Source organism: Quercus suber, unplaced genomic scaffold (assembly GCF_002906115.3).
Source record: "Quercus suber isolate HL8 unplaced genomic scaffold, Cork oak 2.0 scaffold_99, whole genome shotgun sequence".
Taxonomy (NCBI): Eukaryota; Viridiplantae; Streptophyta; class Magnoliopsida; order Fagales; family Fagaceae; genus Quercus; species Quercus suber.
The window spans coordinates 644,527-658,876 of record NW_027069564.1 but is presented as its reverse complement, the minus strand read 5'-3'; the positions used below and the strand labels follow the sequence as shown (position 1 = coordinate 658,876).

At 35.1% G+C, this 14,350-nt stretch overlaps 1 protein-coding gene across 1 annotated transcript in view; it reads left to right on the top strand.

The window, feature by feature from the left end:
- Positions 1-13,713, top strand: part of LOC112005990 (uncharacterized) — a 33,407-nt gene extending 19,694 nt beyond the window's left edge. The window contains 17 exon segments of the mRNA XM_065774836.1: positions 15-476; positions 1,521-1,984; positions 2,433-2,569; positions 2,653-2,834; positions 3,281-3,584; positions 3,587-3,672; positions 3,965-4,090; positions 4,430-4,495; positions 4,580-6,396; positions 6,489-6,774; positions 9,438-9,671; positions 11,816-11,856; positions 11,858-11,940; positions 11,943-12,161; positions 12,164-12,324; positions 12,507-12,639; positions 13,209-13,713. Coding sequence (XP_065630908.1) covers positions 15-476; positions 1,521-1,984; positions 2,433-2,569; positions 2,653-2,834; positions 3,281-3,584; positions 3,587-3,672; positions 3,965-4,090; positions 4,430-4,495; positions 4,580-6,396; positions 6,489-6,774; positions 9,438-9,671; positions 11,816-11,856; positions 11,858-11,940; positions 11,943-12,161; positions 12,164-12,324; positions 12,507-12,639; positions 13,209-13,486 — 5,079 coding nt within the window. The 3' untranslated portion in view covers positions 13,487-13,713.
- Positions 13,714-14,350: the final 637 nt, after the last annotated feature.

Below are 14,350 nucleotides of genomic sequence, written 5' to 3'. Positions count from 1 at the left end.
ACCTTTTTATGCAGAATGCAAGCATTAATCACCGAAAGGCAGTCCTGGGTTTCATTGCTCAACTTGATGTTGAGGAGCTTCCTCTTTTCTTTGCATTGTTAATAAAGCCACTGCAAATTATTTCACAAGAAGCTGATAGTACTGCTTGTTGGCTTTGGACTTCACCTGAAAATTTTATGGATCAATTTCAGGCTTTTAATTTCTTGAAGTATTTCACCGTGGATAATATAATAGCTCTGTCTTGGAAGAAAAGATATGGTTTTCTGCATGTGATTGAAGATGTTCTAGGAGTTTTTGATGAATTGCATCTTAGACCTTTTCTTGATCTATTAATGGGGTGTATTGTTCGGCTATTGGGAAGCTGTGCATCAAATATTGACGTTGCAAAGTGCAATGGATTTTCCTCACTTGAAGATCATTCTAGTGCTGACCTAACTTTACTTGAGAAAGACGGTGCTCCAACAAATCACGTCCTGGTACTATGTTTATCATTTTGGGTCCTGAATCTCAAATACTACTAAAAGTTTTGTTGTCATAGTTGATTGATAACTCCCCTAATCTTATACTTTGAAACTAAGTTGGTTAAAATCTAGAAAGCATGGATACTTCAAACTCTCTGTATTCGATACGGATCTCTTGGATGCCACAGGATACTTCGTTAACCTTCTTATTTTTCTCTTCCTCTCCCTCACTTATGATCTCCCTATGAAAGTAATAGCTTCTTATTTAGTTTCATTATTGGGTAAAATTTAAAAACTATCCTTGAGGTTTGGGCTAATGTCAGTTACTACCAAAACATTTCAAAACTATCCAAATTTCTCCCTAAGCATAAACATCACATAACACTGTTTGAAAGTTCCCCTGCTTCTACATCCTTTCCATCTCTAGCTGTTATTTATCAATCATTGGCTACTCAGAAACTCCCTTGTGCATATAATTTCCATAATACAAGACTTGAGTAGTCAAGACAAGCTGTTGGAAGGATGCAGAGAACTTGGAGGAGTACGGAACTTTAAAATGGTGTTCAGTGCCGTTTGTGCTTTGGGAACAAATTTTATTTTTTTGAAAAGTCTTGATAGTACCTAGTATTAGTGCAAACCTTAGGATAGTTTTAGCATGTCACCCTTTATTATTTAGTAGTATTTTACACTTTTTAGCATTTCTTCTTTATCTATTAAACTTAAAATTAGAGAATAAGTGCCTACAAATATTTATTTATGTATTTATTGAAGTATCCATGCTGTATCGTATTCTAAATTTTAGATTGATGTATCACCGTGTTTGTACTGTTTGCATACAAAAAAGCACACTATCTGTATTGGTGCTGTCTAGGTAGATACCTATCTTAATAGTGCTTGATATTGTCCCAATTTAGTAAGATGGCCGGTAGGGTCAATATCTTCTTTATCAGCCAATATTTTTGACTTGTAAGAGCTCTAGGGAAAGCTAGTGTGCTTTTTTGTTATGTTGTAGATGAGAACATGGCAACATATTAATAAAAATTTATGGTCAACATGCAGACTAGCAGTGCTATGAAGCAGTTCAAAGATTTAAGGTCTCTATGCCTGAAAGTAATTTCTTTTGTCCTCAATAAGTATGAAGATCATGAATTCGGTTGTGAGTTCTGGGACCTGTTCTTTGCATCTGTGAAAAATTTAGTTGACAGTTTTAAACAGGAGGGTTCCAGTAGTGAGAAGCCAAGTTCATTATTCTCTTGCTTTGTTGCTATGAGTAGAAGCCACAGGCTTGTATCACTGCTAAGTAGAGAAACAAATCTTGTTCCGGATATATTTTCAATACTTAGTGTCAAGTCAGCTTCTGAAGCTATTGTATCATGTGTTCTTATGTTCGTTGAGAACTTGTTGAATCTTGATAGTGAGTTGGATGATAAAGATGATACTGCAAAAAGAGTTCTACTTCCTAACCTTGAGGCACTTATCTGCAGCTTGCATTGCCTTTTCTTAAGTGATAGTGCCACCAAGAGGTATGGATGGTGTTTTTGGTGCATTTATTTATTTATTTTGTATTCATGTGCTTTTGCATGTGTCAGACTCCACATGTGCGAGGATGCTTCCATTCATGCTATTGGAATAAACTATCCTCAATGACCCTAGTGTCCAAGATTTTGGAAACAAACTATTGTGTTCTTTGTCACTTGTTATTGTCATAAAATCTTGTACAAACCACACTCACATCTGTCTTGTAAAGTGAAATGAAAATTATCATTTTTAGTTGAGAAAAACAAGAAATACTGACAGTTCTGGTCAGAATCAACACATTTAAACCACCATTTTCCCTTCTATTTCTAGTCATTCTGCATATGCATTATGTTTATGAATGTATGTACCTTTAGTGTAAAATGTATTTATGGAAAAGGAAAAAGCTACTTATTAAAGATATCCTCTTTATGACTTACCCTTTTTATGTACCAGGAAATTGGTCAAATGTCCTGGGGAGAGAGACATAAGAATTTTCAAATTATTATCAAAGTATATAAAGGATCCATTGCTAGCAAGCAAATTTGTAGATATCTTGCTCCCATTTTTAGCAAAGAGAGCTCAAAATTCTGGTAAGAATATCTCATGAAACGTAAGTTTGGTACTCTCTGTAAGAGTCTTAACTTTTTCTTCAAAATTCTATTTCTTCTTGCAGATCTTTGTTCTGAAGCTGTGCAAGTCTTTCGAGATATTATACCAGTGTTAGGGAGCGACAGTACTAAAACAATTTTGAATGCAGTTTCTCCACTACTTACTTCTGTTGAACTGGATATGCGTTTATCTATTTGTGATCTTCTTGATTCTCTTGCTGAAGTGGATCCTTCTATCCTGTTAGTGGTAATTCTCGTATCTTCAATTATTTTTACGTTTAAGTATTGCTTTATGCCCTATTTGTTTCAACATTAACATTTTCTAGAAAATGAATAATTTTCCAAAAATCATTTTCTAGAAAATTATCTTATTTTCCTATGTTTGGTAGTGATCTTATAATATGTTGGAAAACTTTCTCTTAGACCACCCTTATTTAGCTTGGCGTGAGATAGAGTTATTTTCCAAAAAAATTAGCGGAAAACAAATCTATCTCATGCCAAGTTAAATAAGGGAAGTTTTCCGTGACCATTTTTTTTTTTTTTTATTTATTTATTTATTCTACCAAACATAGGAAAATGCGGAAAACGATCTTCACACAACGTTTTCCATAAAACGAACAGAGCGTTAATGGAACCTAATTGATTTCTGAAACCCATTTGTCCCTGTTGTCTACTTCTTTGACCGGAATGCAGGCAAAACTTGTTCGTGACTTGAATGCAACCTCTGCTGCAGAAATGGGTGGACTTGATTATGACACTATAGTCAATGCTTATGAAAAGATTTGTGTCGATTTCTTCTATACTATTCACGAGGATCATGTGTTGCTCATTTTATCACATTGTGTGTATGATATGTCATCTGAAGACTTGATCTTAAGGCATAGTGCTTTTAGGTCAATGTGTTCGTTTATTGAATTTTCTGCACTAGTTATCAGCCAAGAAGGAAAAGGTCATCAAGAAGTAATTGCTAAGATGATTACTTCTGATGATGGTTGTTGGACAGAGCATCTATTCAGCGTATAACAAACAAATTTCTTTTGAAGCATGTGGGGAATACATTGAGTAGAGAAACTAATATAAAAAAGGTATCAAGTTTCTGTGATTCATCTTGTAGGAATTGATGATAAATTAACATTAAAAATACAGAGACAGACGAATGCACTTGCTCCTTCATGCATGCATGACTTAATAATAGTTCAATATGATACTTGGACCTTTTTCTCCATGCCTTTAAAAGGACTGTGCAAAGAGTTGGTGGCAGACAGAAATATCAAAAAACCTTTAAAACTTTTTCATGATTAAAAATAATAATGATTATTTTAACTAACCAAAATTGCATAAATTAAATTCTTTGTATCATTATGTTTTTTGTTTCAGGAATGGATAGATTTACTACGAGAAATGGTGTTGAAACTTCCAGAAGTAGCAAATCTTAATTCATTGGGGATGCTGTGCAGTAATGATGCTGAAGTAGATTTTTTCAATAATATTATTCATTTGCAGGTGTGTTTTCTGTGTTATTTCCTCCTAAGGCTTCACATGTTTTTGTGTTTATCATTTCTGAACTTTATTCATTTCATGTCTTACATGTGATATTAGAGTTGTTTATGTCTAATCTTCTTGATAATAATCACCTTGCTCTATTGAAAGAATGACTCGGAATGAATAAGGATAATCCTTTGCATTTCTTTTCTTTAACATTGAGAGAAGCATCTTAAGTGTCATGGTTGTAACTATTTGTAACATATCTCAGTATGCTATAATCTTTAACGAAATATTTTTTATCATTAGTTTCTCCCAAGCAAGTAGACTTACCTCTGATGTATCCACGTGTTCTTGCAGAGGCATAGGAGAGCAAGGGCATTATTACGTTTTAAGAATGTTATCAGTACTAGCAATATGTCGGAGGTAATTATGTTACGCTTTATGTTCTCGCTTCCTCAAAATGTGCTGCTAGGTACTGAAATTTACTGTGCTGCTATTTTGCTTCAGGGAATCATAAATAGGGTTTTTGTGCCGCTCTTTTTTAATATTTTGTTCGATGTACAAGACGGAAAAGGAGAACATGTTAGAGGTGCATGCATAGAGGCCCTTGCAGCAATTTCTGGTCATGCAGAATGGAAGTCATACTATGCATTATTAGTTAGATGCCTTCGAGAGATTACTCTGAAACCGGACAAGCAAAAGCTCTTATTGAGACTAACTTGCTCTATTCTTGACCAATTTCATTTTCTAGAAATTTCTAAGAGCCAAGAAGGCAATGACTCTTTTGTGAATGATTCTGATTCCGTGACCATTGGTAGTGGTTCTTCAGCCATTTTGCACAAGTGTAGTTCTTTTAATATTGCAACTGAGATACAGACGTGCCTGCATAAAACTGTTCTCCCGAAGATACAGAAGCTACTGAATTCTGAGCCTGATAAGGTCAGCATTAACATCAATCTTGCTGCACTGAAGCTACTAAAGTTGCTTCCTGGGGATGTGATGGACTCACTCCTTTCAAGTATCATTCATCGCATTGCAAACTTCTTAAAGAATCGTTTGGAAAGTATACGTGATGAAGCTAGATCAGCTTTGGCTGCTTGTTTGAAGGAGCTTGGGCTGGAATACCTGCAGTTTGTGCTCAGGGTTTTGCGAGCGACCTTGAAACGAGGATTTGAAATGCATGTATTGGGATACACTCTCAATTTCATCTTGTCCAAGTCTCTTTTAATACCTGTCATTGGGAAGTTGGATTACTGTTTGGGAGATCTCCTTTCCATAGTAGAAAATGACATACTGGGAGATGTTGCCGAAGAAAAAGAAGTGGGAAAGATTGCTTCAAAAATGAAAGAAACAAAGACACGAATGTCTTTTAAAACACTGGAATTGATTGCCCAGAGTATAACATTCAAAACCCATGCCTTGAAGCTTCTTTCACCTGTTACAACTCATTTGCAGAAGCAGATGACACCAAAAGTCAAAACAGAATTGGAAAGGATGTTGAATCACATAGCTGTTGGTATTGAACGTAATCCATCTGTAGATCAGACTGACCTATTCATATTTGTGTATGGCCTCATTGAAGATGGGATTAAAGATGGAAATGGTCAAGGTGAACAATCATTGGTTGTAGAGGCAAGAAAAAATCCTAGAAAAGACATGAGTGGAAAAAGAATAACTTCAGGCCGAGTTGTGAATGTATCTTCACATCTTATTATTGTGTTTGCTCTCAGGATATTGCATAAACGAATAAGAAGTTTGAAACGGGATAAAATTGATGAACATGTGTTATCAATGTTGGATCCTTTTGTCAAACTTCTAGGCAACTGCTTAGGTTCCAGGTATGAAGATATTTTATCTGCATCCCTTAGTTGCCTTACTCCATTGGTAAGACTGCCTTTACAATCCCTTGAGTCTCAAGCTGATAAAATAAAGGTGGCAGTCTTGGATATTGCACAAGGTTTGGTATCTTCTAGCAGTCCTCTAATGCAGTCATGTCTAAGATTGCTAGCTGTGCTTCTGCGAAGTAGCAAAATTACTCTTTCATCAGCTCAGTTACATCTGTTAATTCAGTTTCCCCTGTTTGTTGATCTTGAAAGAAATCCTTCTAGCCTTGCCCTTTCTTTGCTCAAGGCAATTGTTAATCGCAAGCTAGTTGTTCCCGAGATATATGATCTTGTAACTCAAGTTGGGGAATTGATGGTGACAAGTCAAGTGGATTCAATTCGAAAGAAATCTAGTCAAATTTTGTTGCAATTTTTACTTGGTTATCAGCTTTCTGTAAAACGTTTGCAACAGCATCTAGCTTTTCTGCTTTCAAATCTAAGGCAAGTATCTCTAAGTAAATTTGGTTTCTTTTTATAAAAAATAAAAATAAAAATTCCTTAATTTTCCTAAAATGACTTGACAATTCTTTCAGATATGAGCATTCAACTGGGAGAGAATCTGTGCTTGAAATGATTCATGCAATCATAGTCAAATTTCCAAAAAAAAATGTTGATGAGCAATCACTGACATTATTTACACATCTGGTGATTTGCTTATCCAACGATCATGATAATAAAGTTCGGTCCATGACTGGTGCTGCTATAAAGAAACTCATTGGGTGTGTAAGCCCACATTCACTTCATTCCATTCTAGACTACACATTATCATGGTATTCATATTCGGAAGAGACACAGAAACTGCGGAGTGCTGCTGCCCAGGTAATATTCTGTGAATTTTATTCTGAGGTGGTTAATTTTATTTAAGTTTTTGTAAGTATTCTGAGGTGGATAATTCTGATGTGGGTGGATTAGTTGTCTTCATTAGTGCAATCCTGTCATACATGTATTGCTTGTTGTACTTTGTACTTTGTCTCATCAATATCTTTCATTTATAATAGTAGAAAATAGTCTGTTTTTAGTTTAAGATAAAATAAGGAAAAAGATGAAAAGTATATAAGTCTATTATATCAAGACCCGGACTACTCGTGAAATTTTATGAAAGAAAAGTGTGTTTCTCTGAGAAGAAGAAATCAACCAGAAATTAAAGTAGTGTCAGTATACTCATGTAGCACTTAATGGTACTTTTCTCTCTCTTCCCCCACACCCCCCCCCCCTCTTCTGGGGCACGACTACCTCCAACTATGGTTGTAAACATGCTTAAAGTGTTAATGTCTTCTGAATCTAGTTATTTTATCACTCAAAGTTACCTATATAGGGCTGATGTCAAGAATTACTGAAATCTTCTTCACCACATATTTTGCATACCTGCAGCTTTTTTGAAATTTACTGTTTGTAGAACTATTATAAGTGATCCTCTCCTCTAATAATTATCTTATTTATCAAAAAGAAAAACTTTTTGTAGAGCTATGAATTTTAAAATCTTAACTATTCAGACATTAACACCCCCTTGTCTCCCCCACACTTACAGTCTTAATGATAGAATTGTCAATATAAGTGGGATACCTAAAGTTGATATACAAGGAACAAAGACAGACAACCAGGCTCTTTTGTCATGTTGTAGACTTCAAAAAATTTGGGCAGTTATAAAATGGTCCAGCATGCATACCATGCACATTCTAACGTAGAGCTCCAGCTTGGTCTAGCTTGTAATTTGAGTCAAATTGATCTTCAGGCAGGGTGAGGTTTAGGTCAATGTAGGCTGGTAGTTAGTTTCATGTTAGAAAGATAATAATTTGAATTTTTGTCCTTATTATCATTACCTAACAATATCAAAGGGGTACATAAGATAAATGATAAGATTAATAATCGTCAATTACAAAATGCAAATAAAGACATCATAGACATGAGAGATATGTAAAAACCAAAGACATGGCTATAGAAGAAAGTTAAATAACCTCATAAAAAATACAGATAACCAAAGTCAAATAATCATGGGTTTATCTGAGCAGTAACAAATAATTGAATGAAATCACATAAACCGATGAAGTGACAGGTTAGCTTTGGATTGTATGAACCACAACCCTAGCCCAGCCCGAACTTAAATTAGGAATGGGATTTTCATCAAAAAGCTAACCTTGGCTTAGAAACACCAAATCAAGCTTGCCCAATTTCAGGATTGGCCTGGTTGGTCTGGGCTAGCTTGCCTAAGCTGCATGCTTACTAATCTTTTTCAAATCTTTTTCGATAAGTAAAAAAAAAAAAAAATTATTAAAAGAAAGGACTACTTCATTCGGAAAGGGTGAAGTAGCCTAAAAAGATATGTACAAGCAACCAAAAAAAAAAAAAAAAATTATGTACCAGAGAAGAGAGTCTATGAAAAATGGAATGGAATAACTAGAAGTGAGTCCCCATGTCCGAGAACAATCAAACAAAGTCCCTGCAAATAACGCTACAAGATGATTCCTTGAATGCTCCAAATCCTCAAAAATATGATTGTGATACTCCCTCCAAATTATCCACATCACACACAATGGTACCAAGTTCCAAATATCTGACAAGCACTTCCCCAACCAATTCCTCCACCCAGTTAACAAATCAAGCACCCTCTTAGGCAAGACGCAAGAGACTCCAAAAGATCTAAAAGCATCATTCCGTAACTAAGCCCCCTCACAATGATTCAAAAAATGATCAACATCCTTTCCGCTACACCAGCACATGCAGCACCAATCTCCTATTGAGAAACCTCTTCTCCTCAAATTCTTTCCTGTGAGAATCTTCCTCCATGTAGCCGACCAACAAAGAAGGAAACCCGACGCGGAGGTTTCACCCCCAAATGCTTCTCCAAGGGAAAGTGGAGAAAAAAATCCCTTAAATGTCAAAGAACTATAAAAAGAGCATATGTTAAAATCTCCATTACTCTTGAACTTTCACCTCACCCAATCCACATCCTCATTTGAAGAAAATCCCCCACCAACTCCACCTTCCAATCATTAAAATCACGTTGGAATTGCACATCCCAACTCCAACTTTCCCCCACACTCTGCCACACCACCAACTTCTTCACAGATGCCTCCCGATTTGTAGCAATAAAAGTGGGAAAGCCACTTTAAGCGGCTGATCTGAACACTAACAACCATGCTAAAACCAAACTCTATTCCCCAAGCCGTTTTCATTAGTGGAAGGTGCTTTTACATTTCATTGGGATATGTAGTCTTGCAGTGTTCATATATTTGATATGGCCTCATAAGGTGTTCTGTTGAGTATTATGAGATTAATAACAGTTCCAGAAGTGCAGTGGGATCTGTATTTTTCTGTTTCATCACATTTTGTTTCCAAACATTGTAAACTAGATTTAATGTTCTGATATGATCTAATTCCCTTGTGTATAACAGAAATCCTAATAAATTTAAATGCTCATTCAAATTTCTTTCTTGTGTTTCAAAATATTCATAGTTTAGAGATCTTTGAATTTTTTGGTACAGGTCTTAGGATTATCAGTTGAGGTTATGAAGAAAGGATTTCAAAGATATGTCAATAAAGTATTGCCTGTGACTAGAAAAATTTTGCAATCAGCCGTCAATGTTGTCACTAATAGGCAACTAGATTTTTCTGAGGAAACTGCTGTTACTTCCTGGAGAGAGACATATTACTCGCTTGTCATGTTGGAAAAGATGCTGCATCAGTTCCATGATTTGTTCTTTGAAAGTGATCTTGAGGTATGTCACTCTTCACATAATATTTAGTTGAGTCAATAAGTTCTACTGTTCCCTACTTGGCTAAGCCAGTGATCACTGACTGCAGTAGTTAGGCCTTGGTGGGCAGTTATAGCTGGGGAAATTTACAGTTACACATGTTGTTTGCTGACATGGGCTATTGAGTACTCTAGGTTGATATTAACTCATTGAATGGGATACTTTTAGATAATGTTCTGAAAATGACTTTTGTTGGTTGAACTTAGTGTGGTTGGTGGTCTAGTATAATCCAACCTTGAATTTCAGTATTTCATAAAATCTTTACATTATTAGTCTTAATGTACTCGCAACTGTTTTTTTTTTTTTTTTTTTTTTAATATTGTAGTGGTTGTGTAAAAATGGAGATGGCAAACCTCATAACACAAAACTTTGTGTTCACAATATGGCGTGCATTCTTTAATGGACAAATGGAGTACATAGATTCTCCAAATTTCTGGTCTAGCCTTGAAGAGCATGAGCAAGGCCGATTTCTAAAGCTTTCCAATTGCTTGATTCAAGAAAAGGGAGAAGCGTATATTTCTCTCTTCATCTGGTGATCAAAAGGATATACCACTCCAAAGATATTCGATATTTGATCATTTCTTATCTGCTTAAAAGAATGGGAAAGATTGCCCTTCAGAAGGATGCTATTCAGGTTTGTTTTCCAGATGTTGAGAAATTGATTTGTTAGGTTCATTATAGATATTCCCTGAAAATTTCCACAATGATTCTGATTCCTATTCAGACACTATTCATACTCTTGAAATCAACACCTTCTTTATCTGTTTTTACCTCCTAAAATACTTGTTACTAATGATCTTTTAAATGTTTATGCAGATGAAAATTGTATTCAATAGTTTTGAAAAAATTTCATCACAAATCAGTCTGGACGATTGCCTGCATTATGCATATGAAATCCTTCTACCCCTATATAAAGTTTGTGAAGGGTTTGCTGGGAAAGTAATCCCCGGTGAGTTTGGTTCCCACTGTTCTACATTCCTAGTTTGATTCCATATATGAATAGTGATGCTGCATTAGAAATATATCTATTTTCTGTCTGAATTGTTGCTCAGGTGCTTTGTTTTGTTTCAAGTGTTAAGTAATTGAGATATAAGATGATGAATTATGCATCAAGTTTTCACTTTTTCCAGGAAACAAGGGATTTTTTGTTTACTCCTTTTCTTTAGGTTCTGAGCCTTTATCCATTGTTTATAATATAATCTTTAAATCTTAATATCCTTTTAGTGGGTTACTATGTGTGAGCTTCGTTTTTTTTTTTTTTTTTTTTTAATTATTCAAAATTGTTGCCTATTAAATTAATCATATGGATTTTTTTTTTGGGGTGGTTTCTTTCCACTGAGTTCGGATGATTAAATGGATGTCTATTATTAGGCATTAGCTGAACGTCTGAAGAATGTGTGACAGGGACTATACATTAATGTATTATGCCATCTCTATCCTTTGATTTTTTCCCCCCGTATTTGATAGTTTGTTAATTTGTATATGATTTGGTCAAAGCTTCCACGGANGTGGTTGTGTAAAAATGGAGATGGTCAGTACTATGGGTGCTCAAATCAAAATTATAATCTTCTTCATATCTTTTTAGAATGAAGTCCTTTGGGCTATCTAGTCATAAATCATTCCTTGAAAAATCCTCTGACAGGCCTAGTCATGGTGAATGGTTTGTCTGATAAATATATGGCCAATTCTTCTTATTCCTAGTGTAACATATGATCTTTTAAATAATCTGAAACTGAAAATGTATATTGTTTTGAAATTGGCTGCCAACAAGCAATTGTAATGTGATTGTCTGGTTAAATTGTGAAATTGTTTTTCTGGATTCTAACCAAGTTGGACATTCTTGCTTATCAAGTATCAACAATCCCTTGGTAGTTGGATAGGCCTTGTAATTTTGGATTTTGTTGCTTTAAGCTGGTTTTGGTTTATGTTGACTTTCCTTAATTGTCTCTTTTTGGAACTTGATGATTAAGGGTTTGGGTCTGATTGTTTACAGCTCCGTTTAGAGTAGTCTTGGTTTTAATTCTAGACCATCATCTAGTCCAGTTTTTTATAAATTATCTTTGGTTTCATTTCTCTGTTGTTTGTTTATTCTTTAGTATAATTTTCAGGATATCTGGGAAGCAATCTGTGAGCTGCTTTTGCACCCACATGTGGTTACACCACATATCAAGTCGCCTTATATCCTTGTACTTTGCCAATGTAATAGATGCTAGCAGAGAAAATCAAGAAAAATCACAGGGACTTATTTTCTTATGAAACCAAGTAGACTTTTTATTATAGCTGTTTCCCTCTGCTGCCAATTGAAGACACCATTCAATGATGATGCTGCCAGCAACCTCATAACACAAAACTTGTGTTCACAATATGAGAGTGCATTCTTTAATGGACAAATGGAGTACATAGATTCTCCAAATTTCTGGTCTAGCCTTGAAGAGCATGAGCAAGGCCGATTTCTAAAGCTTTCCAATTGCTTGATTCAAGAAAAGGGAGAAGCGTATATTTCTCTCTTCATCTGGTGATCAAAAGGATATACCACTCCAAAGATATTCGGTATTTGATCATTTCTTATCTGCTTAAAAGAATGGGAAAGATTGCCCTTCAGAAGGATGCTATTCAGGTTTGTTTTCCAGATGTTGAGAAATTGATTTGTTAGGTTCATTATAGATATTCCCTGAAAATTTCCACAATGATTCTGATTCCTATTCAGACACTATTCATACTCTTGAAATCAACACCTTCTTTATCTGTTTTTACCTCCTAAAATACTTGTTACTAATGATCTTTTAAATGTTTATGCAGATGAAAATTGTATTCAATAGTTTTGAAAAAATTTCATCACAAATCAGTCTGGACGATTGCCTGCATTATGCATATGAAATCCTTCTACCCCTATATAAAGTTTGTGAAGGGTTTGCTGGGAAAGTAATCCCCGGTGAGTTTGGTTCCCACTTGTCTACATTCCTAGTTTGATTCCATATATGAATAGTGATGCTGCATTAGAAATATATCTATTTTCTGTCTGAATTGTTGCTCAGGTGCTTTGTTTTGTTTTTTAATCAAGTGGATATAAGATGATGAATTATGCATCAAGTTTTTCACTTTTTCCAGGAAACAAGGGATTTTTTGTTTACTCCTTTTCTTTAGGTTCTGAGCCTTTATCCATTGTTTATAATATAATCTTTAAATCTTAATACCTTTTAGTGGGTTACTATGTGTGAGCTTCGTTTTTTTTTTTTTTTCGGAATTAACTTTTTTTTTTTTTTTTTACACATCGCACACGCCCGCACAATCCTGCAGTGCGTCCATGATATGGTTATCTTTTTTACAATCTCCTGAGGTGACATGATACAATATTATGGTTTGAATTATCTGTTGATATGACTGAAATTTTCTCACACAATATCAGATAGAAATTGCATGCTCAATGTCATGTCATGTACGTACTGTTTTTCTAGTGCAACCTAATGAATTTGATTTTAATGTGTTCGCCTTGTCCTCCAGATGATATTAAGCAATTGGCGCAGGAAGTTTGTGAAACTCTAAGGAAAGTTCTAGGCATCCAGAGCTTTGTACAAATTTACAGCGAGATCAGGAAGAATCTCAAGGCGAAAAGGGATAAGAGGAAACAAGAAGAAAAGATCATGGCTGTTGTCAATCCAATGCGCAATGCCAAGAGGAAGTTGAGAATTGCTGCTAAGCATCGTGCTAACAAGAAAAGGAAGATAATGACAATGAAAATGGGGAGATGGATGAACAACAAGAAACCAAGGACGATGTAAAAAAAAGGGGGTAATATGAGATTGCATTCCAATCAACAGGCATGTGTTTGGGTCAAATCCCTAGCATCTATTGTAAAAATACATGATATACCCCGTCCGATTTTTTGGTAGCTTAGAAAAAATGTATATGATCTGTGCTTTAATATAATTTATTTTTTAAGCAAATGAGAAAATATCCAGCTGGGGTACGCGTTCTTTTTATAAAACTGAATTCCAGTTGGGGTGCATCATTTCTTCTATATTGTCACTAATGAGTAATGACTACACATCAAAGTAGAATGTTAAAAAACAACGTGATGACAGCATAAGCCTTTGGCAAGCCATTTGTTGAGGGCAATTGTTAAGCCTGTCCAGCAGATGAGTAATTCTTAAGTACTTTCGAAGCACGAAGAATGATACTCCTTCCTCTTATATATATAGTGAGGACTACTTATTAAATTTATGATAGAGCATACTATGAATGTGAGAAGAGGAAGTATCATTTCTCCATACTCGAGTAACTAAAAATTTTCCATAGCTTATTTCTCTTCAGAATTAGGCCAAAATTTCACTTTCTATCCACTCAAAATATTATCCGATTCACATTAATTTACAGCCTGCGGATCTCTCTTTTTTGTTCTTTTAATTACATTTTATATGTTAATACTGAGCTTAAGGCTCGTATCTTCTATCTTGTAGCTACATTTTGGAGACCTATTAAACTAAACCAAGAGAATTTAGAAACAGAAAAATACATCACCCTCGACAGAAGATCCTTCCAAATTCATCCTAAAGAGCTACCTGGTCATCCTAAAGAGCTATCTTGGTCATTTCCTTGCGTACTGTTGCCAAATAAGGCAAAAATTTTGCTTATGCATTTACTCT